The sequence below is a fragment of the Orbicella faveolata genome, unplaced genomic scaffold (assembly GCF_042242905.1).
Source record: "Orbicella faveolata isolate gen_17 unplaced genomic scaffold, um_ofav_v1 contig_27, whole genome shotgun sequence".
Lineage (NCBI taxonomy): Eukaryota > Metazoa > Cnidaria > Anthozoa > Scleractinia > Merulinidae > Orbicella > Orbicella faveolata.
This window is the reverse complement of record NW_028301555.1, coordinates 1,762,193-1,789,981: the sequence shown is the minus strand read 5'-3', so window position 1 is coordinate 1,789,981 and position 27,789 is coordinate 1,762,193. Positions and strand designations below refer to the sequence as shown.

The window sequence follows — 27,789 nt, the reverse complement described above, 5'->3', positions numbered from 1 at the left end:
TTTGAAAGAAGTCATTCTTTGGTCAAACTCTTTTGGAGAAGTCCTTGGAAAAATTATTTTCGTTGAAGCTTATGTTTGAGCTATTGATATCTGTTTATTGTTTGTTCTTTCTCCAGCCTTTGCTCGCAGAGTTGCAGACGCAAAAGGAATTTGTCAACAATCTCAGTGACAAGGGAAAGAAAATTGTGCAAGACAATCCCCGAAAGAAACGAGAAACACTGGAAAAACTGAGAACTGTTGGTGACAAATGGAAGAGGGTTCACAGAATGGCAACAGAGAAGAAGGACTACCTCATGAAATGCATTTCAGAGGTTGAGACGTTTGAGGTGAAGTACAACGAATGCATGGAAGCTCTTGAGACATTTTCAAGCGAGACAACGGAAATGGTTGATACTGATAAAGATATATCGCATGTCGAAACCTCGGTGGAGGAAGTGCTTCGTGTTGGTCATCGAATCTCGTCGCTTCTTCCAGAAAATGAGCGCGAGATCTTAGAGGCGCGTCTCGAGAAGCTGCGTGTAACGTGGAAGGAAATGCGAGATGTTCGCGATGAATCCGCACGTGTCCAAGAACGCGAAGTTCTCATGGCCGAAGAAGAAAAAGCTTTGGATTCGACGAATCAAGCCTTTGCTCTCGAAGTAGCAGACTTTAGCACGTGGTTAGATGAGGCGGAGAATACTTTACAGATAGACATGTTTTCCGTTCCAGAAGAAGAACAGATGGACGTTATTCGGAAACAAGAGAAGCTCTATAACGAAATCCAACAGCAGAGCCTGGTGGTAAGCGACATCATGGCAAAGGGTAGAAAGGTGTCCTCCCGGATGAACGAGAAGGAACGAACGGTCGTCAAAGAGCAGCTGGAGAAATTGTCTGCGCGTTGGAACAAAGTTCGCACGCTCTCCGAGCTGCAGGGCGACGAGATTGAACGCTGTATCGGCGAACAGTCGGAGTATTACGAGGAGCTTGAAGAATGCGTTGTATGGATGCAGGAAGCAAGCGCCGCTATGGCAGCAGATGGAGCTGATGCCAGCGATGTTGCTGGTGTTGAAGCTGACTTGCAGAAACACGGGGAGCTTTGTCAAGAGATAAAAGAAAAAGAGGACATGGTGAAGTCTGTGATGGAGAAAGGCACGAAACTTTGTGACAAACTGCCACCCGAAGAAAGGGCGGCTGTGATGGAACAACTCGCTCGTGTTAAAGATGAATGGACCAGTCTGCAACAGGAATCTGAGGAAAAGGATAAGGAGTTGAGGAGATGTCTCGGAGAAACCGTCGAAGATAGCAGTGGGTCGTTAATTGAAGACTTGAAAGGCTGTGTGAAAGAAATTGATCAATGGACAGAGTGGATGAAGGCATTGTTAGCTAGGGCTGAAACTACGGAGGAGAGAATTGCGGTGCTCTCAGAGGTGGAAACTCGTTATCAAGAACTGGAGTCTGTTATTGTCAAAGGAGAAGAAATCTTAGGTAAGGTAACGGAGGCACCAGAGAAAGCTCTTTTAGAATCCAAATTACTCGAGCTGAAACAGGATTGGCAGGCACTTAAGATGAAAGCCAGATCTAAAAGACGTCGCGATGGCAGTCAAGGAAGTGGAGTCGAGAGTAAACAGGTCGTGTTCGTAGGGGCGTTAACTGGGCTTAAGACCTGGCTCACGGATGCAAGAGACAGAGCGATCGGGACGAACTCGGCGCAAAGTGTAGATGACTTGCAAGAAGCTTCGAAAGTTTGTGGTGAAGTGAGAAGTGAATTGTTAGATAACAAAGCCCGGTTTGAAGATTTGATGCTGAAAGGAAAAGAGCTGGCTGACGAATGGGAAAACGAAAGTGTTGAAAATAAGGAAGTTGTTGAAGGTCAGCTAGAAGCATTAAGAACTGAGTGGGAAAGACTTGATGAAGACTTAGACAAGCGGGAAGATTTACTGCAGGTTTCCACGGAACAGGTTCAGAAGTTAGAGTCCGATTTTGAAAAAGCACAATCAGCTTTGGCGGATGCTGAGTCAAAGCTGAACGATATTACTAGTGTTGAAAACTTTGACACCGTGGATTCAGAGCTGCAGAGCCTGCAAGGAATTCTCTGTGATGTAGAAATGTGCGAAGCTGGAATTGCTTCAATGGAGACAGACGGTCAGTCAATCCACCCAAGCTGTCAAGCGATTCAAGAAGCGTTTACCACTCGCGTTTGCGAGTTGACGGAAAAACTGTTGCATGTCAAGGGGAATGTCTCTAGTCAGATTCAACGAGAGGACGAAACACTGAAGCAGCGAGACAAGTTAGCAACGGAACTATTAGAATGCAAAGAGCTGATCAACAAAGTGGAAAGTTCTGCAAGGGAAGAGCTTAAAATGGAGAATATACTGCTTTTAGAGGAGGGTGTGGTGCTCACAAAAGAAGCTGTAACATCGGCGGAGAACGCTCTGGCTTCTTTACACGTTAAAACTGAAGAATTGCTCAGCAAATTAAAACCATCTCAACAGGCGGCTTTGCAAGTAGAAGTGAACGATTTAAAGTCGCACTGGGATTACATCGGAGGAAATGCCAGTGATAGGGTTGGAAGTCTGGAAAAACGTCTAGCAACTGTTAAAGAGTTTGGCCAAGAATTGGAATCTTGTAAAGAGTGGATTGAGAACTCTAAGGATGAAATTAAACGCGCAGAGCTCGTTGCGGGAGATATTCTTTCAATGGAAGATCAAGTTGCACGGCTGAAGGCTGTTAATACCGGGTGTGCATCTCCGGAGAATGTGGCGGAGGTGCTGTTAAGGAAAAGCGAAGCGTTTTTCAAAGATGTCAGCTATTCGGAACGGCAAATGTTTGAATCCCAACTGGCCGAGTTAAAGAATTCTGTTGAAGAAGTGCAAGAGCGATCAAAAGTGGAATTGGATAAACTCGAAGGAAAGCTTCGCGAGAACCGTGTGTTTCAAGAAACGTATCAGGATTTGAAGTCTTGGATTGAGAACGAGGGGAAGTTGGCAGAATCGTGCTCTGGACAGGGCGACGGCTTTTCGGTAGAGACGCGGGTGGAAGAACTCGAATTGACGCAACAAAAGCTTGAGTCAAAAGAGAACGAACTAAAACTTTTGCTAGAGAACGCTGCCCGATTAACGAACAATACGGATGAGAAGGAAACTATTGAGTCTCAATTGTCATGTTTACAGAATTCTTATGTGGAGTTTAAAAGCAAAGTTGCGGACGAGTTGATATTATTGCAGAGTGAAAGTGATAACGTCAAAGAGTTCAAAGCTGAGTTGCAGCAATGCAAAGACATTGTTCAAGGAATTGAGAGCATTGTGTCTTCTGACCCACCTTGTTTCTCTGATATCGAAGAAATGGAAGTTTATGCCGAGGAGCTTAAGAAAGAATTCGAAGACGCTTTAGCCCAAAGGTCCGTTATTTTCCAGCTTGGAGAGAAGAAGGATCAAGTGGCAATGGTGGTGGACGCAACTGAGGATTACGCTCAGGTTGTTGATAAATGGAAAACATCGCTTGCTCGCTTTTCGGAGAAGATAGCTGAAACAGAGCGCAGAATTGCCTTGGAGAAAGAGCTCAACGAAAGCCTTGAAGAAGTTTCTAGCTGGATGGACAACGTCGAGAAAGAAATCTCACTCGTCTCCGAGCATGCCCAAGAGGTGGAAGAAGTAGTTGGGCAAGTCGAAAAGCTGAAAACTTTGAACAACGAATGCGCCTCGTACGAACAGTTTGTCGAAACACTACGGAATAAAGTGGAAGATTCTCCTCTTGAGTCAGAGGACTTTAAAGTAGGGCAAGAAGATCGACTCAGCTCGTTAGAAGCCAGGGTTGAAGAAATGCACAAACTTTTGGCGGCAAAGCTTGGCGACGTAGAAGACTGCGTCAGCGACGTCAGTGAAGTCACAGAACAAATATCTTCATGTAAAGAATGGCTCTTGCAGAAAAAGGAAATGATCGTGGGCGGGAAGGAGGATTTTGGGCTTCGGAACGTCCCGCAGCTGGAGGAAAAGCTTGTCGAGTACCAAAAGCTTAACAGCGAGGCATATACTGTGCTTCACGATATTATGCAAGCTAAAGAAAAGGTCGGTCAAGGGGTTGGGAAAGTTTCTAGTTCAATAGAAGAATCGCTCTCAAAGGAACTGAACAGTTTGTGTGACACTCTGTTGGGATTACATGAAGAATCGGCTGCTAAGTGTGTGCAGGTGGAGCAATGTCTCGGTGAAGTGAAAGAATTTCAAGATGAAGCTTTACGTTATGAGACATGGCTGCAGGAAGCTAATAACGTCATGCAGAGATGTGCAGAGAAGCCTGTGGGTTTAGACGCTCTGGCGGAACATTTGGGCGAGTTGAGAGATCTGCAAACCGAGATCAATGAAAAACAACAGGAATTCCGTAGCTTTCTTGAGAAGAATAAAGATCTTGTCGTGCAGAGCGGAATTCAAGACAAGCTAACAAAAGCAAGCGACGATTTCGACGACCTTAACAAGGAACTCCCGCAGGCCTTGAGCAAAACAGAAGCGACGATCGACAAATACAACGAATGCAGTAGACAGCTTGAGGAGTCGCTAGAATGGTTAACCAAAGCCGCTGTAATTGTGGATTCAGAAGCGACGTTTTCCTTGGACGATTCCAGCGCTGAAGAGCAACTTGCTAAGTTGAAGGAGTTGCTGCCAGAATTGGAGACGTTCGCAGCTAAGATGGCGCGCATCGAAGAAAACGGTGAAGCTGCGAATGTCCTTGGAGAAAGCGGTATGGGTGAGCTACAAAGTAAACTTGATTCCGTCAGAAGGAAATGGGAGGCACTCAAAGAGGACGCGGCTAAGAAAGAGCAACGTTTGAAGGCATTTGTTCAAGCGAAAGAGAGCTACACCGCGTGTGCAGACAACTGCAAACGGGCTTTGGATGATTTGAGGAAATCTTCTGAAGAAGCGTGTGAATATTCAGTTGTACGAGGCAAGTCCAACGCCCAGCTGGAAGCGCGGAGGAAACAGCAAGAGAAATGCCAGGAACTGAAAGAGCAGATACGTTCGTTGGAAGAAGCAGGCTATCACGTGACGAACACGTGCGAGGAGCTAAGAGAACCGATTCGAGAGCAATTGAAGCAGATTAAAAATGAATGGCAGAAGATCAACACGGAAACTGCAATTAGGCAAGAACAACTGGAGTCTTGGATCAGTGAAGTCGGAGACATTCATGGTGATGTGGACGCTTGTGTAGCTCGTGTGAAGACGTTACATGACTCTCTTCGAAGCTATAAATCAGAGGGAACTGATATACAAACTGCAAACGAAATTCTCGGCCAGCTTAAACAAACGGCATCAGAGCTTGAGTCAGAGAAGAGTAATGTTGATGGTCTTGTAGAGAAAGGAGAAATGCTTCTCACAAAGCTTGACGCAAGTGAAAAGGCAGAATTGGAAGAATTGTTCCTAGCGTTACAGACGGCATTTAACGAAGCGGAAAGGGATTCTAAGGAGAGAGTTCGTCAAGCAGAAGAACGTATCAACGACATTATTGAATTTGACAAAGAATCCGCACGCTGCGAAAGCTTGCTCACAATTTATCAAGCGGCAGTTCCAGTTGATGTGTCTTGCACAGTGGAAACCCTGGATGATCAAATGGGAAAGCTTAAAAGGCTCTACGGAGATATGGAATCACGTGAAACACACATGGCTACGTTGCATGAGAAAGAGGCTAAGCTGTCATCTGATGACGCGACGCAAAGCGTGCGTACTACCCCAGATGGAAAAGCCGGGCAGCTGCAAGGAGACTGGGGAAAGCTCAAGGCTTCGGTAGGAGAGAAGGTGCGTGAGCTTGAACGGTTAGCACAGACCAAGAAAGACTTTGAAGACGACTATGAGACATGTCAGGCAGGCGTCCAAGAACTTGAAACGGCAATTCTTGCACGGGAAAGTGATCGAGGACCTGTAGAGATGCGAGTGGAACGAATGCAGGAGCTGTGTTCTAGAATCAAGTCGTATCGCAACAAGCTTGATCTGCTTACAGATCGATGCGATGAACTTCCAAACGTTGCCTACGAGCAAAAAGATCTTGATCCCAAACAAAAGCTGAATTCTGTTGTGAAGAGATGGGAAGAAGTGAAAGATGAGGCCCTGGGTAAACTAAATGAACTTGAGAAAGAGAAGTCGGAGGTACAAACTCTTGCGCAAGGTGTTGAAAACTTACAGCACTGGATACAAGACGTGCCTGGTCCTTTCATTGAAAAACATATACCACCAGTAATTCAGAAAGCTGACTTGGAAAAAGCTCTAATTGCTAACACGGAATTTCGTTCCATTGTCGAGACGAAGGGCAATTTGTTGCAAGAAATATTACTTAAATCTGGTAACATCAAGGGCGACGGACCAAATAAAGATAGGATTCTGAGCGATCTTCAAGATGTATCAAGGACTTTGGAAGATACTAAAGGAAAATTGGCAAGTAGGGATGGCGAGATAAGAGGCCGCATGAAACAACATGCCAAACTTGCAGCGGACCTTGATCGCATTAGAGACTTGTTACATGAAGTCAAAGGCCTGGGCTCTGAGCCTGTAGAGTTTGAAGGTGAAAACTGGATTGAAGACGCCATTACCTCGAAGAGAGTTGCACTGGCGAGGCTAGATTCCTGTGAGCTTCTTCTAACTTCCATAGCTGAAAAAATTGTTAAAGGGGGAGCTGACCGAAGGGATGTCGGCGACACCGAGATTGAAAGTGATTTCCGTTTGTTGTCCGAGGACGTGCATGCAGCGCAACAAAATCTATCCAAGGAAGTACTGCAACTGGAAAAGTTGCGTGATTTTGAGAGCGACTACGTAGAGTTACTGACGTTGTACGACAATCTTTCGACCAAAATTTGTGCAGTTGATTGTAACGCCATCGCCGAAAAAGGTGACGTTACACACACTGAAGAGGAACTTGCAGTATGTCACGCAGTTGATCAAGAACTCTCTGAAAGGGAAGGAGATTACGAAGCGCTGATAGAAAAGGAGAAGGAGACGTTATATTTTTCTCCGCTCGACAAGAGAGAAGAGTTGGTAACACGATCTCATCAACTGAAACAAACGAGAACTACTTTACAAGAGTTGATACATGAGCGTATCGACTGTCTACGAGATCTCGTAGCGGAGCAACAGACCTTGGAAGGTTGGCTGAAAACGGCGGGAATTTTAATCAAGGATGGTACATCACTATTGGATAAGAGCGATGACGGCTTCACGCTCGACGATGCCCGGATGTCTGAGAAGTCCCAGGCTCTCGCCGCCTTCATTGCCAAGTTCAGCGAGTACGAAGTGTACAGTGAAACGTTTCAGGGTAGCGCTAAAGCGCCTGAAGTTGCGAGGGTGAAAACGGAGATTTCAGAACTGAGGAAGCAGTTGATGGACGTTGAGAATGAGTTACAGCAGTTTAAGGACTACTGCGACATGTTCGAAAGCGAGGCTGTGAAGGCCGCGGCGATATTTGAACGATGTACCGCGGACCACCAAGTACCGGCTTCACTGAAAGAGGCTCAAGAGGAGTTGGCCAACGTGAAGGTAAGTTGATATTTCAACTTTCAATTTGAAATATATATTTTCCTAACTGGCAGTTGTACATTTGCTGTTATGGCAATTTTGACAATTTATCGGTACATCAATACAGCTGGGAGTTAACCAGGTACGATCGAGTAGCTGAATTTCGATGAACTGTCGCGATTGTCTACATATTTTTTGTTTCAACATTCTATAAACGTCGAATTTTAGTAACTTGACGTTGTTACTTTTCAGCTTGCTTAGAAAATGTACCAAATTGTATAACGCACGTGCAAATTTTTTACCACTCATTTGACCCTTGTTTGGTTACTTTTTCGTCGCTGTTGTCGTCTGTTTTCTTTTCTAATTCTTGTTGATTTTCAACTGTATTAACTATTTTTCGTTACTCTTGGCACCAATCAGCTTCAGAATGCATAGGAGTGGCTTAGCTTTCTTATCATTTAGGGAACTCTTTCACGTGGTCGTCGTGGGCCTCGCCCTCATGTCGAGTCTTCGGCGACATTTTAAGAAGCTGTAAATAAGTTTGTGCAAAACCTCAAAGTGGCACTGCTTCCTTTTGCCATTTACAATCCAGCTGAGAAATTGCTGGCGGGTGGAGTTGCGGGGCAGCTATGTATAACGCTGTGCGAGTCCACGGTCGTAGGGAGTATGGCTTTAAAATTAATAGGATACGTATTAAACGAGGAATTCACCCAATATACAAATAGTCTACAATTCTTTAATTACTGCACGTTTATGATGTACAATCGTTTCAAGTCAAAAAGTGTGTAATCTGACTTCGTGGCTTCACGGTTTTGCGTTCAAATTTAAGACCGATAAATTTGTTGTTCCACCCGTTATGGCTCAGAAGTCACTTTGAAGACGAGCCAATAACCAGACAGGCTGTATACTGCCGTTAAAAAGCGCTTTGGCAGTAGTTATTTTAAGTGACCTCTTCTCCTGAACTTATCCGCGCTTCTTTCATGTGCAGCACTCGTATTGTTACAGAATTCCGCCTTTACAGACGGAGAAAAAACAGCTTTGCTTCACAGATGACGCGATATTTAAAAGTACTCCTTACGTTACGGTCAGTAAGAGTAAATTTGCATCTCCCTCGTTGTTTGAATTTCAAATGAAGTCCGCTCTTTCTTCGTCTTTGTTTTCAAAACAAAGGCACAAGTAATTGGACCTTTTATTACTGCGAACAAACTACAAAGCGACAATTTAATACACCATGGAATTGCCTTCGAAGAGATTTGCCAATGTTCTTAACAAGTTTTTACCATGATGAATATGATTCCAGAGATTTTCTATTTTATTTACTTGGAAGGAAACTCGGTGAGTAAGCTTAAAACTTGCTTCCAATTGCTCTCGGCTAATGTTTTTGATCTGCAGGAGAGCGCTCGCTAAAACAAACAAACCTTAGTAGTCGCCATGGTTTGCGAGACAGTCGTGAAATATTTTAACCTCCTTATCGCTCAATTATCATATATCTGGGCTTGTGTAAGTAGGAGGGAGAAGCTAATTTTGAATATTCATACTTTTCAGAAGATATTTTTGTATTGTTTGCATGATCGTACGGTGAATAAGTATGGCGTGTACTGGGAAACATAATTTAACAGAATACGACAGCGACATTGACGGTGATGTTTAGTCTCCTTCAACTAGTCAACTGGCTCTTGGAAAAAAGTAGGGTCCTTGGTGACTATTTTTTCTTGTTCAATTAACTTCTCGAATTTGTAAATTTATGATTCTAACACTTCAATTTGCTTTTAAAGCCGAGAACAACAGGCTACGTGAGGCGAAGGTTAGTGAAGTTCAAATTGCTCCGGAGAATGTTTCGCTGCGATTCACAAGAGGTTTCTTTTTAGTTTAACTGCTGTCTTATTACTTCCTCCTCCTCACTTAATAAACAATGGCGTAAAGAAACTTCTTTCACGACTGTAATTGTCTGCTCAGTAAGTCAGTGGTCCGTATGGACTAAACGATCAACATGACAGATTGCGATCTTCTGAGGCAACAGGGAAAGTAGCTCCAGGTTTACTGTAGATTTTAATTTTTATTCATTCAGTTAGAATTGAGATTTTCGCGCTTGAGGGTTATAACCTTCCCTTAGATATTCTTATGCGGAGATTGCCATACTTTCAAAGATACAAACTGTTGTTATTAAGTACGTAAAGCTGTTGGAAACTTCTCCGATATCATGATGTTGACCGGCGGTCCCTTTGCGAGATGTTGTTTACCGGTACTTAAAAACGTGTTTATCTTTCGCCGGTCAAATACTGGTTTTATCTTGACCTCGTGTTCTTGTCGTGCCTGCAGGTAGCACAATATACCTTACCAATTTGATGACGAATTCTTTTTGCGGAAATGGCCGCATCCGAAGTTTTTTGAAAGCTATCGTGAGACAAATCGATTATACGATCTTATTAATTTTTTTTTCAGTTAATTTTAAGCTAAGTTCTTATTCGAATCAGAATTCTTTTCGAAACCGTTTCAGTCGCGGAGTTATCAGTATCCTCTTTCTCATAAAAGTAAATCTTAGCCGAGCGGGTAGCTGACAAAACTCTCAAATTTCCGGCGCAAAGTTATTGCCTGAACTTGTCTAGGTCTTCATTTCAACCTTTCTGAAAAAATGCGCTTTCACTCACGACTGTGGCCGATTTTGTTTCCTCTTACAAGTACATGTATACAATTTCGTATGTACTATGTCTTTTTGATTGTCACGCAACCACCGTTTCTGCTTGTCACGCATCGGCTGCAGAGAGGCTGTTTATGATACAGTGGGGCGCATGTCCTAAACCGTTTTTCTCTACCTTTGTACCATCTGTATCCTTCGTTGTTTGTTTCCGTTCCGTCATTAATTCTTTGTTATTTTTCTTCTTTTTTTTAGTTTTCCTTTATTTGAAATTAATTTAGTACAGCAGGAAAATGACTTGAGGTGTCGTGACACAGTGTATCATGCAGATTTGGCATTGTCGGGCATGTGCCAAAAATAGAAATTATAAATTAATTTTATTGACTGTCGTCACTTATTTCCCGCGCAGGATTTAATAAAAGAAGTCGACGGTAGAGAAAATACCCTGAGCACGCGAGGTGAACTAGTCAGCGGCAAACTGAATGAACTCGAACGCGAGGAGTTTGAAGAGCGGCTTCGAAAGCTGAGAGAAGAATGGCAAACAGCGAAAGAACAGTTGAACGTACAGCGGGAACTCTTGGAAGATGGCATATCAAGCTGCCAGAAACATCTTGAGATCGTGGAGCAAGCGACGTCGAAAGCGAAGGAGATTGATCAACTGTTGAGCGAGATAACAGCCGCGAAGGAGGAAAACATGGAGACGGTTGAGACGAAGACTCAGGTATTAACGGTACTCGTTGTTACGTCCGTAAATATTACAATTTTATATAATTCTACGCAGTGTTAAAACACCAAACGTTCAAGCGAATGACTGGTTAAACACCGTTGTCTAGAGAAATTATATTTTCTCTATCCTTGACGAAATAATGCTACTTTGAATTAAACCGCTGCTACTGTGTTTTAGAATATTGAGCAACAATCTATATTTTTCATATTTTTTCCGCTCTTTTGACACTGTCATGTTGGTAATATTAACATCCCTGATCGTCAATCTGCGTTCCATTTGTAATGTCTGAAGCTGTCTGGTCACAGATCATGTACGCTTACATTTATTTTGCATATTTAAATCTAATGCTTAATCATCCCGCTAGAAACATCCTGTTTCAGTTGATCCTTCTAGAACTGTATATTTTTCGGTGCCAAAAACCTCGTCTGCCTAATCGAGAATTTTTACTTTCACATTTATTTAACTCTGTTCTAACTTTTCCATTTCTATTTTACCGAACCCGAGCGAGATGATTGATATAAACTCAGTGATGGAAATGTTTCAAACACAGTGTATTCACTCGTACAAAACATACGAAAATTTGCATTTGAAGTTGAAAGTGTTGTCATTTCCTACTGATATTAAGGCTTTTGTTGCGCTGTGCTTACACTTTGTTTATAAACGAAGACAAAAGTACGTGCGCGTCGCCTGAATATATTAGTACTAAATAGCGAACGGCAGCCTTTAACTCAAGATAAATATCACGAATACATGTCTTTCATAGTCATCTTTGCGGAAAGCACCAAGAACTCACAAATAACTTATTTGACAGCAAGCCCCTTTAACCTATGCCTGATATCACTAATTATATTTCTGGGTGAAGTTTTGGTAAATGACCTAACCATTACTATTGTGATTTCATTTAGTTGCCTCACCTTTCGTGATAACTTCATTTATTTTTCATGAATTTCACCTTGTGAGCCGATATCGTGTTGAAGAAATTAAAAGATAAATTATATATTTTGTTATCTTCCCGAAGATCTGGCCTTCATATTGTCTGTTTTAATAGAAGTTAATACTTGAGTAAATGATAAAGCATAGTACTGTAATAAATAATGTTTATTATATTTATATAAAGGAACAAACACAGCATAATTTCTGATCGAAGGCTTTGAACGCCGGCAACCTGAATAAAAAAAAATATCTAATGCAAACCAAGCGGTAAGAGCGGAGGCCATATACTTAGCTAACGCTCGAGTGCTGGCAGGGTTAACTGCATGTCTAGTGTTTTGGGCAAGACATTTTCATCTTCCAGTTTCGAAGCCAGGAAATAGAACTACGAAAGTACAGAATGATACAGGGAGAATTTTTTGCTTTGCCAGGCGAATGGGACGGAAATCTCACCAATTGTTTAAGCTCTGTTTTATTAGAAACTTGCAAATGCTTGTGTTTGCCTTTACATACAGTTCAAATTTGCAGCAAAACGCTGTCACCTTATAAGCTTCCCACAGGCATGTCTACCCAGCGTAAGTCGATCCAAGTTGTCGCCAGCTAACATTGTCATACCTGGTATAAAATGATAACTTGTTTTTTTTAAATTTCGAATTGTAATAAGAGTCACACCTGCCGATCTGACAGTGCTCTTGGGATATTGTCTCGCAGGATTTAAGAGAGAAATTAGAGATCTTCGAATCTCTCATGGCAAGTATGACGGACCTCGCCGCTACCGTGCCTTGGAAAGAAACTACCGAAGTCTCCACCGAGGCCAGCCTGGAAACCATCCGAAACGACGCCAGACGAAAACAGCAGGAATTGCACGAGACTATATCGTTTCACAAACAGTACAGAGAGGCTGTTGGAAAAGCAAGTGATTGTCTACGCGAAATTGAACAGAAATTGGCCGAAAAGGAATCGCAAGATAACGGACTGCAAAACAGATCCTTTTTCGAGGTACGTGCTTGATATTTTTGGGATCACGCGCCAGGGAAATATCGCGCGCGGTCAATACCGTCTTATAGACCCTTTTCATACATGGCTGTATGCATTTAAATTAGCCTCACTAACTCGTTTGAGAGTAAAAATTCTTGATCGTGCGGCGTTTTGGGGTGTCTTGACTTCGGTTTTATGGCAGTTGACGTTAAGAATGCGAAGTTCATAAACTACTTTTAGGAGTTTGATCACGTCGTTATGGGCTTCTTGCGATTTTGCATAAACTTCTCCTTGATCAGTACTCGAACGTATAAGTAATAATTTCTGAAGAGTTGTTGGGTGTATTGCGTCAGTTTATTAAAGATTAATAGAAGGAAATGCGAATTTAAAAAGCGTTCGACTCCTGTTTACTCACTGGGTGTCAATTTCTAATAAACGCCAGAAGCAGCTGGTTCTTTTGGCATAGATAACCAGTAAGAGGACAGCACTTAGACATTACAGTCGCACTTAGTAGTCGGCGTAAAATGTTATACTAGCCCTGTGGTCAAAGTTTGGATAACGCTATGCGAATAAGTCCATATCCGTCGAATGAACCACTAAATCACCAAATCGCCATCGGATAGCGCAGTTTGTTCTGTCCACAGTTATCCACTGGATAGTCGATTTACACGAAGCCACGATCGAGATCGTTCGCGGCTTCGCCGCTCACAATTGCAGCTTTGCCACGAAAACAAAAAAAAATCACTGGCACCTAGGGTACTTGAAAGAAGAAGACTCGCGAATTTGGGACATTTCGCAGCAACAGCGACAACTTCAAGACGCACTGACCCCGCAGTTCCCGCCAAAATCATTTTTGGCGGCAACTGCACACGCAGTGCAATACGACAAACGGCAAAAATTGCCTCTGATTTTGTTATCTTTTCCTCTAATCCTTAAATCAGTTCAACACAAAAACAGAAAAAAAAATCTCCTATTGAGAGAAAATACAAATAATCTCACTTAAGTGTACACACGGCTAAAAAAAACGACGGCAAAAGTTTAATTTTTGCCGTTTGCCGTTTGCGGTAACGCCATGCTCGACCTCTCTATTGCTTAGCAGCGTAAGTGACGAAAATCGCGGGGTGGGAACATTTTTGCCCTGGACTGGTACTTCAAATACCACTGAATCATGAGCTGTTCCCTGACCGTTATTTCAGTCGGAAGTGTAGTTTAATTCATGAAATAGGAAACGTTTCATTATTTTATCTCCGCAGGAGTTCCAACAGAAACTAGATGACGTTGCTCCTCTTCTCCAAACCGCCAGTGAGAAAGGGAAGCTATTGGCTATGATGGAGCCTCACGCAGTTCGAGGAAAGAACGAAGTGCAGTCCAAGCTCGATGAATTAAGCGGCAAATGGGACGAGCTGCAGACGAAGCTTAGCGAGAAAATAGCCGAGTCGGAGGAGAAGTGCGAAGCAGTTACTGCTCTGAATAACGAGGTCGAGACTGTATCCAGACGGTTGGACGAGCTGGCGGCCTCCACTGAAGATTTGACTACGGCGACTTACGATACTGCTAACGTCCTGGAACACAGAGAAAACTATGAGGTAAGATTGTTGATATAGCGCCGTTTTCACGAGGCGTCACGGCAGCCATATTGGGTGCGGTGGCCATGTTGAGGTACCAAAACAAATCCTGTAAGAGTTGAACTTATTCTTATGTTAAGACTTTCTTATGTTCCAATAAATGTCTTTTCACGTAAAATGGAGCTTGTATGACGGTAAGTTTTGATCTGACGAATAGTGAATTTATTTTTGTCTTCTCCAGCGTTAATCCTTTGAGTTCCAAATCAAAATGATGATTCTCTTGGCTAGATTGCATAATTCTAAGCTAGGTTTTTTTTGAGTTCTCGTCGGTTGTTAAGTGCTCAGTTTGTACCTTGGAAAATGTCGAGCGCGCTATTGTACTGTAAGCCTGTTTAAGGCATTTCGAGTACGACCTCATGTCTTGTGAGCTCTTTGCCCTGAAATTCTATTTTTTTTCTCACAGCGTGTTTTCAACATGCCTCTTTGAGGTCGCTCAGGACTGAGTAGTTCAGACTAAAACGTAAAGCCTTTTAAGCTCAACTGCTCATAGCTCTCGGCGCTTAGCTGCGGTTTCTGTAGTATGAAGCGGCTAGGAGTATTGTTTTCCTCCCCTCCCCCCTCTGGATGGGACGCTCGTCCTTCGCAGGTTCCATTGCAACTAGCGTTCTGCTAGTTTGTAGCAACAGTTCGGTTCGCAAGTACCAGTAATACACCTGAGTGGAGAGAGAGGCACTGCGAAAGTACTGAAAGTGTCTTGTTCAAGAACATAATGCAATGACCCTGGCTAGGGCTTGAACCCGGAGTCCAGCGCCATGTTAGGCCACCGCACCTCCAAGGACTGACTAAGATTAATCTGGTTTATTTTCTTCTTGAAGTCTATCAGCAAAGAAGTTTCCGACCTCCAAGGATCCGTTGAGGACCTCAGCAGTAGATGTCAAGAGCTAATGAGCTCCGTCTCGTCCAGAGAAAGCGAGGAACTCGGTGAGCAACTAGTCACACTCAAAGCCAAGTGTGAAAACCTTGAAGGTCATGTGGCAGAGAAGGAAGAGGAGTTCGAGGAGACACTGTGGAGATGGCAGGAATTTCAGAGTGACATGGATGCTTGTTTCCGTAATTTGTCCATGATCGAAAAGTCTTTGGATTTTCAGTCTCTAGATGATGGAGAATTAGAAGATCGCCGAGAGACACATCAGGTCAGAGTTTGTCAGTTTTCTTATCAGAACCTACGCCACGAAAAATTCTTACAGTTTGTTGTCTTGGGCCCCAGCAACACTACGCCAGAGAAATTTGAAAACGGAGGTTTCACTCTGAAAACGCATCAAATGTTTCCCGTCTACACTACGCGGGAGGAATTTAAAAACGCAACAATCACCGGTCATTTTGGATTTGTGTTTGAGGAAAACTCGGTCAGGCAAGTCATATGATTGTCGTGACGCCATATTTTTCGAAAAGCTCCTTTTTCAAACTGTTTTCCGTCCACACGAAAATGAAAAGCCGGCGTTTTTAAATTCCCCCGTTTTGAGGGGGCGTTTTCGAAAAGCTCCGTTTTCGCGACGGATTAGTGTGGACGGTAGGCCAAACCGTAGAAATAAAATTCCTCGGCGTAGTGTGGACATTGCCTTAACTCACCAAAGTTGTTGCTCTGAATCATTACCGACGCGTATGGTATGATAAGCCAATCAGCTTTCAAAGCAAAGCAACATAACCAGTGCCCGGTGCGGGGAATGTTTCTGCAGCTGAACTTGTGCTGCTTGCAGGTTGCTTTGGTTTTTAAATCAATCAAAACTGGGTATTCTCATATTTGCGATCATGGAGTCGTACAGTGTGTGGCCCTGTGTGCCTACTGACGGATTCGAAATGATGATCAGATGATACAATGTTACCAAAAGGAGATTGTGATTTTCTTGCGTTTTGTTTTGAAAGTTTGATATTCCCATAGGAATCACACAAGAATATAGGTTACGTTTATAAAGTGGAGTAAATAGTAACGCATTTCAAGGAAAACAAAAAGCAAATAAAACAAAACAAAAGCAAAACTCTGAAAAAAGTTAAAAAAAAAAAAAAGGAAAGAAAAACAGGGAAGAAAAAGAAAAAATGACGAAAAATGTTTGCATAAACAAAGTGAAAAGTTCCAGCCAGGAAGAGTGGGGGACGTCATGGCTACCTTAATATCATATCAACTCAACTCATTTACTGAATTATTTGTTACTGTTACAGATGTTGTCAGACAACCTGGACATCCAAGAGTCGATCATTCGCGACGTCAAAGACAGAGCCAGTGATGTCCTAAGAGTGTTTCCTCCAGCAGACGTTGACAAAGCCAAGGTCAAATTGATTTCGCTCGATCAACGGTTTCTCCTCGTCAAAGAACGTCTTCAGAGGAGACAGGAGGAGATGTTGAAATCGTCCGTGGACTGGCACGAGTTTGAATGCGGGCTCAAGAGCTGTTTGGAATGGGTACTGAGAGCAGAGGAGCGCTTGGCACGTGAATTAGTAGATTTGCGTGAAAACGAGACTGACATTGGACGGCTGAAGGTTAGTGAAGGGTTTGAAAGCGTTCCCGGTAAACACCTATTTGGGAATTAGTTATTTCTTTGCGACGTTTGGCTAATTATAATGTGCATAGGAGAGTGTAGTCTATTATAATTTAGGGTGATAAAATTTGCCTTTCATCGCTTTCAAAGGCTAGAAAATTTATTTGGGTATGTGCAAAAAGGTCTCGGCCACGTCTCAGAGAAGTTCAGTTTCTTGAGTACTCAACTAATTTTTTATTTGCATCCATAATTCGACAACTTAGATGTAACACTGTTCATAAGTTTACATAAGTAATTTTTAGTCTGTATACAAAATTCCCTTGGCAGAAAAATGAAAGAAATAAACGTTAAGTTTTTTTTTTTCAAAGATCCCCCTTTGGTGAATTGTTTTTTAGTTCGGCACGGTTTAGGGGGTTTTTCTCCAGAACGAAGAATACGGGTTCTTTTTTTGGAAGATTCCTAATCATGTGGTTTTGCACTAAACGCAGCACCACATTTTTTGTGAGCCTACTTGACTGTTTTCGTAGCTTTTCCAATAGTGAAAGCAGTTAAACCACGCTGTCGTTTTTGGCGCCTGTCCCCAGTCTCACTCGGTGTATCCGTGCCCTGTAGCTCTCCAAAGCCAGTCTTTTACGGCGTTCGTTCGCTGTGCTCACGCTCAAAACACAGTCTTGTCTTTCACGCTAAAACTGTAGAACGAAGTATGCAAACAATAGCTGCTATTGTTATTCAAGATGTACTGTCGCAGTTGTAGAGTATTTTGTTCAATTTATGCATAAATCATGGAGGCTAAAATAAACATCGACAGGTGTTTCAATCCAACTGGTTGCTTGTGTGACGATGCATTCATTTCTCTGGTCGTGGTTTTAATTTTTCCTTTTTTGTTAAAACCGTTTCTTTCTCAAAATGATCTGTACCTGTTTTGTTGTATAAATGAAGTCGATGCAAATAGGAATTGGACGTGAAGAGAATTACGAGGTTGATCTCAGGCCCGGCGAAAAAAATGACTTTCCCGCAGCTTAGAGAACTGATGATGACCGAAGAGAAATTGTCTTGATAGTTGAATATATTCTCCTAGCTAGTAGTTATGTAATGTGTAGCAACTGGTAAAGAGAGTTTATATGTTAACGAGCTCACAGTTGCTAAGCTAAATCATGTTTTGATTGCTCACCGCGAGTTACTAGAACCTTTGTTGTTTTTCTACTCCTTGCAATTTCAAAATGAGTTGTTTCGTAGATGACAGGTTAATGTCAGTTAACTTCAGGTTAATTAAGGGTCGTTTTGCCATTTTTCTTTTTAATTTGCTGAAAACTGAACGCCAATCATGGTCGAAATCTGAGCAGAAGATTCAATGTCTTCAATCTTTGCCTCCGAAGTCACACCATTCATACATGTTTGGACACTGTAATTTTCAATTTCACTGAAAACTACTGAATGCTTTATTCATCATACGATCGTATCGCTTCGCTTGGTAAGAGTTGTCTTTCAGTGAATGCGTCCGATTTAGAGTTTAGAATAGATTTCCTTCCTTTTATCTCTCTTGCCTTGCTTAATAAGTCATAGTCTCGCTTTAATATTTTATTTCTCTCCCCGCGGGCCGCGTTGCCCATGAACAGCGCCAAACTTGAATCAATTAGCGTGTAGCTTTAATTTATGCGCGTTTGCGTTAGCCATGTTTTCCTGGTTGAGCTCCTCTCGTTTAAACGATCCTTGGCCGTCGAAAATATGGTTACTTAGGAGCAGATCAGAGTTAGGACTGGCGAGTGAGGGATAAAGTTGTGTTTACCGCGCCGTTCATTGCGGTCGTGACGGCGATTGTTAATTTCGGTTGATAAGTAACTACAGTCTTAGCAGTCAGTAATTACGATGAAACTGCGGTGTTGTCAGACCGCGTTTTGTCGCCTGAGAGAAGAATAGAGGTGGAAGGACTATGGAAACGAAACTTGATGACTGAGTAACTGTGATGGCGAACAATAGTCCTGATTTGTACCTGCACTATTTTTACTTCCAGGCTTTCAGCGATGAATTGGACGTTCGACAGGGAGACTTCGAGAGCGTTCGCAGCCAAGGAGACCGATTGGTTTGCCAACTAAGCGATCAGACCGAACGAGAGGTTCTTCAAAAGCAGATGGATGACATATCTGACCGGCTGGATCGGATACAAAGTCTGGTGAATGAGCGAGGGCAGCGCATCGGCGAGAGGACACACTACGGCATTGTAGAATTCGAAATCGCGCTGAAAGATTGTTACGAGAAGATAGAGCAGTTCAAAACCAATCTGCGAGGAGTCAACAATTTGGAATCGATCGAAGGAGGACAGGAACGTTTGCACGTAAGTCTGAATAAAAAAAAGCTGGCCAAGTGGCTTTGATTTTGTTTTCAACTTTTCTGTTGCGATTTTCGAAAGTCATTCATTTCCCCGCGGCACCTAAATACGACCTGTGGGAGCAGATGCGAGCAGCTGTGAATGACATTATCGACATTGAATTCTGTGAAAAACATTGAATATTATGAAAATCGTACAGTGGCTATTTAAAGACAAAGATCTCTTTTTTTGTACCAGTTAAATATTGTTGCTTTAAAAATTGTAACATTTTTTAACTCTTTTTCACCTATTTATATAGCGCTCGATCGATTCTGGCGACTAAATCAGCTTGTTAAAGTTACTCAACTGAGGCTGGTCAATTATCATATCACGCTGAGTTAGTTTCGGGGTCACAGTGTTTTAAAAGAATTCAAAACAGACATGCGTCTTTTTCACAATTTTTTGTCTCGCAGAGCCGTTATTTCTCAAGAAAAGCGTTATTTCTTTCATTATTTTCTCATTCTTTTACGAGAAAATGAACTTGATTAGCATAACACATCACTTCCCACGCGTCAATGCCCAGTATTTAAATTTTATGTCACGCTTCGAGAATATTTTATAGCTCGTTATAACAGCAATCCTTTCTTTGATATCGGAGCAACGATTTGTTCATTGTGCAAGGGGTGTATTTGCCTTTGTTTCTATGTGAATCGCTAGGAGTTCGGATGGAATTGATTCTTTTTATTTGTTTTAATTTTTGTTCTGCTTTGTATGTTGTCAAATCGGTGATCAATATCGCCTTAAGTACAATAATAATATTAATATTTCCCTGTGAAATCAATGCATGTAATTGTATATGATATAAAATCGTAGTTACCCGTTTTACTCTTTGCGCAGAAAATTTACTTGTTTGTGATACTCGCCATGGTTTTGTTTACTGTTTAATATATGTTTCTAATTATCTTTCAAAAGCAATTGAAATTAGAACAAGGTCGACAAAAGCTCCAAACAATGAGATATAAGTGACCTTTGCAATAGCTTTCATTAGTAGACTTTTTAACGCTCATGAACAGACTTTGTTTTTGCACAATCTCTAAGCTAAGCTTTGTTAGAAATTCTGAAACGTGTTTTTTTAGAGTTTCATATCTTCAAAGGGTGGGGTAGCATAGAAAACTTGAAATTAGACAATATTTTCCCGTCCAAGTGTAGCCCTAACAGTGATCCGTAACTAACTCTTCTTACAACAAATAAACAAATGTAGAACTGCATTTCAAGAGAAATGAGGATTTCATAACACAGGAAAAATTGTGTGGACGCAAGGATGATCAAATTATCCCGACTTGTACTCTAAGTTTTGCATAAAGAGCAGCAAGAGGAAATTTGTTACCTCAGCTGATTCTTCTCCTAGAATTACTCGTCAAGTTTCCGATTCCTGTTGTTCAGTAATCAGTGTAATCAGAAACTGGGATTGTACTGCGGAAGTTGCCATGTGACCTCGTCATCAGGTTGAGGCTTGTTGCTAGGCAGCAACCGTGTAGTAGTCTGCGGCTCATACACCGAGTCTTGAACGTATGCAAGAGTACATGTTGTGAGGGCTTTTGCTCTGAAGTTCTCTGTCGCTTTCACAGTTTTATTTTTCCTACACTGAAATGTTTTCCTCAATCAGTGATATCTTGTGGCCGATATTTTCCCAGTACGGTCCCGAGCAAGCTTGGTAATTAAGAGATTTTATACTGCAGGATTGAATATCGTAAGAAAAAAAACCCGTGATCACTGAATGTTTCTCTTAAGACCGCCTCTTCTGTCAAGTATTTAACCACAGTATCTTGAGTCAGTATGTATATATGCATATTTACCCACCTTTGATCATGATTTTATCTTCATTGTTTCATCGGTTCAACGAAGATTATGTCTTAATCCCGGACGTTGTAGCTTTCTGTTTTCTTTAATTAAACTAATTTCATTTTAACCCAGGTTTGTTGTAGCCAATCGCAAGTGTAATTAAACCAGGTTGTTTGTAACACAAAGCAAGTCTTGCTAACTTGTTGATCAGTCTTAAGGTGTTTGCAAAACGTGAAGTGTTTTATATCTTTTTCTCAGTTATTTTATTTTCGAAATTTGTTATGTCTCTGAATCTTGTACGTGACGTTCATTAAAATTCTAATGAAATGAAAATATAACATGCAGTGCAGATGTGATCTAAATCATTGAAGTATTTCCATTTATTACAATTTCTAAAACTAAACAAACTAGATTTTCTGTAATTAAAGAACACGTTTCACACCAACTGACAATTGATCTTCACGGTCTGAAAACGAAATAACTCTAGGTGGTAATAATAACAAGTGAATCGGGATACAATTGTCTTCAAGTGGATATCATAAATTATTCACCTTTTGGGCCGGAAATATGGTTTACGAACATTAATTTATTTTCCTCCTGGGCTATAAGTCTGATGAACTTCTCTGAAAAACTCTCGTGAAATGTTCGTTTATATGAGATATCAACATCCTTAGTCGAGTTGATCTCATGCTGTATTTGTTCGCCTATGGTAATGTACTGTTGTGGTTTTGCTATCTTTATGTAATTATTAAGAGGCTTTTGAGTACGTTTCTTTGATTTGTGCGTTATTTCGATGTTCAAAGCTTCCTAATCGAGGCTTTTGTTCTCTATTTTTTTTTCCCTTAAACACAACTTTTGGAAATCATTTTCAATTTTTGTCTTGTGTGTGGAATATTGTCGTTTTTATTGTGTTTTTTTTTTTTCGGTATTTTCATCTGGTTGCGTTGTCATAAGTTAAGTTCAAACTCGAAAGTCTTATATTTGAGCCAGGTACTCATCAAACTGTGGAAATTTTTCTGTCACAGGATCTTCATTCAGAGCTAGAATTCATTAAGAGTCATGCAAGGAACATCCAGGAACAGAGCCAAACACTACTACCAGAAATTCCTGACGTGGAAAAAGACGCAATTAAAGAGAAGCTGGAACGATTACAACAAGACATCGCTACACTCGAAGAAGGGACACCTCTTACATCGCGCCATGTTAACAGTGAAACCCTAGGTAGAGAGGCAGCGTCTGCTTTCGTGGAAGTTGTCGTACCCAAGCCTGCTGACCAAGATGTAGCAGAAAATGGCGATTCTGATTTAGGAGATTCCGAAAGTGGTGTCTCTTCCATGGAATCTTTTGAAGGGATTTTACGCAAGGAGAACGAGCACGCCCCAGGCGAAAACGGCGTGCAAGTAAACGGCGTCTCTGACGACCATTTTGTAAACGACGAATCGGACGAAAATGCTCACCTAAATGGGGGACTATCTGTTTCACCCGACGAGTATCACCGAATTCGTTTGACTCATAGCGCAGATGCAAACCAAGAAACAAACTCCTCACGTGATCTTGACAATGATTCACGTGCTACATCACGTACAACTGACGATAAATCAGGTGATGTCAGTGTGCCTGTTTTGATTGTAACTGACGAGGATGGAACTCGTGCAGAAGTGGAATTCGCCGAAAACGGGGAAGATGGCAGTCAGGATAATGAAGGATTTACTGAGCAAGCTGGTGAGTTCTTCTTTGACGATTTCGATGTTTATTACGGTGAGAGCACTCCTAAAACTGCTATTGATCCAGACAAGACGTCCACTCGCGAGGACACGAGCACTTCAGAGAACGACATCAATGTACCGAAAAGTGATAGTGTTACCACCAAGGAAAGTTCTTCGGGGGTTTCGAACGCGAGTGATACTGTCGATCATTTAACAAACGGTGATGTTTCAGAAGATGAGTCGAATGATTTAGTATTAAAAGACGAGAGTCGATCGCTCGAAAGAAGTATCGTTACAGAAGTCACGCTTCCATCTCATAAAAGCGTGACAGATAATGCGTTACCAGACAATTTTGACATTTTTGCTGATTCTGAACTTGGAGACGATATCCTGCGTCACAGCACACCCGCTGAAGTTATTGAATCCACTCCGACAGAGGGAAATACGACACCTGACCTCCAAGGCAATAAGAGTGATTCCGTGGAAGTGTTAACCAATGGTCCCGAAACTCAAGTACCTCCTCAGTTTGACGAAGTTAAAACGACAGATAGCAATTTTGATTCGTCTCATGGTTTAGACAATGTAGCAAAGAAATCTCCTAGTCCGACCAGTCAAACCGGTGTTAAAGCAGGTTTGACAAGCTCGGCGCCTAACGAAGAGATGGACAAACTCGACAGGCTCTTGAATATCGGAGAACAATCTTTAGAGAATAACTCAAGAGACGTTCAAGCGGAGAAGCCACATGACAGAATCGCGTCCATTTTATCAGAGCGTCGCAAAGCAGAGAAGGCTGAAAGGCTCCGTTTTGCTGAAAGCTCAGTCAGAGACACTGATTATGAGCTATTCACCTCCCGGCCCTTAGACCTTGTTGATAGGAGCTCCCCATTAAAGGATCTAGACGAGTCTGAAAGCCTGCTACACGAGAACATGTCTTTGGACGCATTCCTCGTAGAAGTTGAAAAATTGTTGGACCAGTTGCGTTCGATTGAGGAATTGATCACAACAGACATGGAAGATGAGGATAATGTCAAAGATGAGTTGGCTAAACACGTGGTAAGTACTGAAAACCCGGGTGGTATTAGCTAACACCATGTTTATCATTCTGTCCGAATCATTTTGATTAGGCCTGAACATGGCCTGAATGGGATATCAACTTGAACGAACTTCCCGGGGTACAGTGCAATCCATTTCCATCCTCACCATCGTTAGCCATCCTCACTTCCTAATGGGTTTTAATCACTTGTCAAGTACTGCTCTACAAAATAGATCATTATTGTTCACCTTCCAATGATCGATATATGTTTTTAAGATTTCCAAAATCATGCTAAAAATGGTGAGTGCCCCTTTAATACTTAAGCAATAGAGCAGTTTTTCTGTGTTTACATAGCCTCATCTAAACACGAGAGGGGTTCGGAGGATTCGAAACTGTGATATTTATGATATTTTTCGAGAGTTCTCCCAAACACCCCCTCCCCCTCCCCCAGTGCTTAGATGAGGCTATGTAAACACGGAAAAAGTACTCTATTGCTTTTGTAAAAGATTTCTCAAAAATGCGAGCGAGTCTGCAACGTCGCAACCGTGTTAACGTACTCTCATCTAAATACACCTATCGACCTATGAGAGAGCACGTAGTATCTCTTGTATTTTATAAAAGTATCTCAGCAATACGTTAACTTTTTTTGTTCAAAGGAATAGTTTCACACTAATATCCGGCAATATTTTTCACTTTGTTTCCTCATTATGGAAAGCACTTATTGTAGTTTCGACTTTCTGTTACGTGAGCCGTTAGAGAAGATCCCGCACTATGATGTCGATTCAAATGAGCATTCTAAGGTTTAACTGAGTTTTTCTCTCTAATGCCTTGTCACGGTACAATACATTATGGTATCAGCTGGGTTCTGCGTTTCTTCTTGAACGAGTTTCATTAACTTAACAGCAATCCCTAGGCGAGTACAGGTACCTCTTGTTTTGTGCGTGACGTGTTTGTTGTGATCAGTTTGACAAATAGATTCAATTTTGCCGTGCGTCTGTTCAGTGATTGATCACAGATGATGACAAAATGTGGTAAGAGCAAAAACGTGGCTCGCGAGGCGATAGCCGAGTGTGTCACTGATGTTCTTACCACATTTTGAAGTCCTCTGTGGTCTATTACTGAGCAGATGCACGGCAACATGGAATCTGTCCGTTTTGCTTATAACATATCTATAAGTCTGTCTTACAATAGATCAAAAGTAAGAACCATTCAAACTGCGAGGAATAATTTGACTTAGTATGTAAAAACGATTTGTTATTATGCCTTTGTTACTGCAGGCCCTGTGTGTTCTGATGTCGAAACAACAGGATCGTGTGGATCAAATGAACCTGTTGTCCCCAACTTTCCTGCACGGAAGTGCCAGTTTAAACATCATTCTCGAGGAACGGCTGCGAGAGGTGAACGCTCTTTGGAAAGAGGTCCAAACGCGAGCTTCGTCTAAACAAGAAGTCCTTGAGCGCTGCGTTCAGGAACAAACACAAAACCTGGAAAGCACTCGACAGCAAGAGGTCATGGCGTTCACCGAGAATTTCTCTTTTTTGAGATCGCTCTACCTTACCGTGGACTGCTGCGATGATGTTTGTAAAAGAAGGAAGAGTGATGTGGTCGATGGAGATGAGGAGGAGGAGTTTTACGACGAGAAGTTAAAAAATCAGATCGAGCTTCACGAATTGTTTGAGGGATTAGCGTCAGTTGAGGAAAGCGCAGTGTCGGAAGTGGTGGTGGACAGTGATTTGACGAGGTACCAGGAGCAATTGACGCGATTACAGGTCAGTAGCTATATATGGGCTTAGTCAGCTTTGCAACCTTATTTGGGTCGTCACACCACGTTCATCTTTGCTAGTGGCGAAGAGCTTTTTTGACGAACCATTAGTTAAGTAAGTAATTAAACTTCAGGAATGTCTTTAGTTGTGTGGAGTCATGTGCGAGTGAAATCTGACGAAAGGAGGATCTCTTACCGGTGTTTACTGTTTGGGAAGTTTCCTCGCCTTCAAAGTCCACTCGACCACATGTTTTAACGAATGTAACTCAAGACATATTAGGTTAGTCAGTTTATGGTGTTCTATAGTAACTGTTTTGTGAAGCACATTGTAAACGCTCTATTTAGCAAACTGAATAAAAAGTAACATGGATGGTGATTTTTCGATGCGCCGTCAATGGCGTTATTTCCCCTCATCTTATGATACTTGTCAGAACAGTGCCCTGACGATGTTCACGTCTTTTCTTTCCATGCCGCAGGACCTCGCTACGAGTCTAACGAAATTCAAGAACAAGTTAGATGCTGTTTCGCGTCGATTGTCGTCCACTTCAGCAGAAGACGAAAATGTTCGTCAACAGGTCTCCGATCTTAAGAGTCTGATGAAAGGCATCATCAAACTAGTCCTGGCGAAACAGCAGGAATTGCGTGCGGCAGTTGAGAAGATGGTCAAGATTGAAACAGCGCTGTTAAATCGAAGAGACTTCGAAGGCAAGTTACAAGAGTGGTCACAGTTGGTGAACGATGTAGAACAGTTTGTTAAACATTTGGGACCATTCAATGAGGATGACAAAGATTTGGAGTTACTTTACTACGAGGTAAGTGTAGTTGTGGGCTATTCTTTATTTTGTGGAAATATTGGTGTAAAGCATGAAATATCTTTCCCAAACTTAAATTAATCAAGTTAAAACAAAGGAAATCATGGCCGCGAAAGGTTTTTGGATATCTGATATTAATTGGTAAATATTTTTTACGATTTTAATTCTCCGTTTTCTCCTTAGTTTTAGTTTCGATCGAAAAACACTCAAGACATTGTTTGACCAACACCTCGAAGTTCATCAAAACCTCTCCGCTGCGCGTCGTATTTTCAACTCTCTTCTCGGTGTTTGGAAATGTGGTCAGACACGGTCTTTCGTGTTTATATATTACGGAAGGCCTTGCGTCTGTGAACTGCCCATAGCTTAAAATTTTTTTACTGGATTCTGAAACACGGTGAAAACCAAAAAGAGGTGTTTTGACTTCAACAACAATCCCACGTTCTTTAGCACAGACAGATCGCCTCGTTTGGTCATGTTCTAAGTAAGCAAAATTTGTTTAATATCGTAAAAGAAGAATAAAGTCTGTGATTATGGAGAAAAGGCTGTTCAAAATATAGCCGAAGTTTGGCTTTAAACTCTGCGATAGACGAGCGCCAGTCCACTCCAGGGGCAGTCACAGCAATTCTCCTATCGCCCGTAGACCTTTTAACTCATAGGTAGATGGAGTAAAATGTTCACACGCTTGGCATGAGATTGCTTGGAGCCCTACAATCAAAACCTTATTTTACAGTGGTTTAGTGTAAAGTTTCAAGGAAATGCCGGTGTTTTTGGTCCTAAATTAAATCACTGACATTTCCTTTTTATCCACATAGTTCTTACAAAGTCATTCCGTTATCCAAGAATGCCTTCATGACTTCTTAAACAAAGAGTCGTCTAGGGGCGCCAGTCCTCACAAGAAGGCGCGTCTCGCTGACCTGAACAAACGCTGGGGCCGCATTCGAACGATCTTGCAGAGTCGAGAGCGGAAACTGAAAGCTCTAGGCGTCTTAGCGTCCGAGGTGAAGACTCCTCCAAGACAACCAGTGGTTGAATCTATTGTCCCCGAGAAAGAGAAACCGGTCTTGGCTTCAACTTCCAGAGAGGTGAAGAAACCGGAGGTTAAAGATACCCGGGTGACTTCCCCAAGGAGCAAATCCACGTCCCCCGCGCGGGAGTTAAAGACCCCCCCGAGCGGGGAAAAGAAATCCCCCAGGACAAAAAAGAAGCAGTACGAGGAGGAATTACGTGAATTCTCCGAATGGCTGACTAGTCAGGAGAAAGCGTTTCACGAACTGATTGGTGATGAGAGTTTGCCGCCCACCATGGAAGCTTTGAAGGAAAGACTTAAACATTTCCAGGTACTATAACATTGGAGCCAATGGTTGTTTACCAAATACATAGTGAAACCATTAGTGTTCATTGATGCACCATGATCCGAGTGATCTTGGATCACTGATCCTGATCCAGATCACCCCTAAGGAACGTACCCTAAATTAGCACACGGAGCTTATA

General features: G+C 42.0%; 1 protein-coding gene across 1 annotated transcript in view; it reads left to right on the top strand.

Annotated features, from left to right (window-relative positions):
• LOC110045900 (uncharacterized) overlaps positions 1-27,789 on the top strand; it is a 90,076-nt gene that overhangs the window by 46,688 nt on the left and 15,599 nt on the right. The window contains exons 37-47 of the mRNA XM_089296974.1: positions 117-7,490; positions 10,514-10,825; positions 12,473-12,760; positions 13,993-14,325; positions 15,180-15,497; positions 16,522-16,839; positions 18,850-19,170; positions 22,011-23,744; positions 25,002-25,493; positions 25,963-26,298; positions 27,111-27,635. Coding sequence (XP_089153100.1) covers positions 117-7,490; positions 10,514-10,825; positions 12,473-12,760; positions 13,993-14,325; positions 15,180-15,497; positions 16,522-16,839; positions 18,850-19,170; positions 22,011-23,744; positions 25,002-25,493; positions 25,963-26,298; positions 27,111-27,635 — 12,351 coding nt within the window. The remainder of the gene's footprint in view (positions 1-116; positions 7,491-10,513; positions 10,826-12,472; positions 12,761-13,992; positions 14,326-15,179; positions 15,498-16,521; positions 16,840-18,849; positions 19,171-22,010; positions 23,745-25,001; positions 25,494-25,962; positions 26,299-27,110; positions 27,636-27,789) is intronic.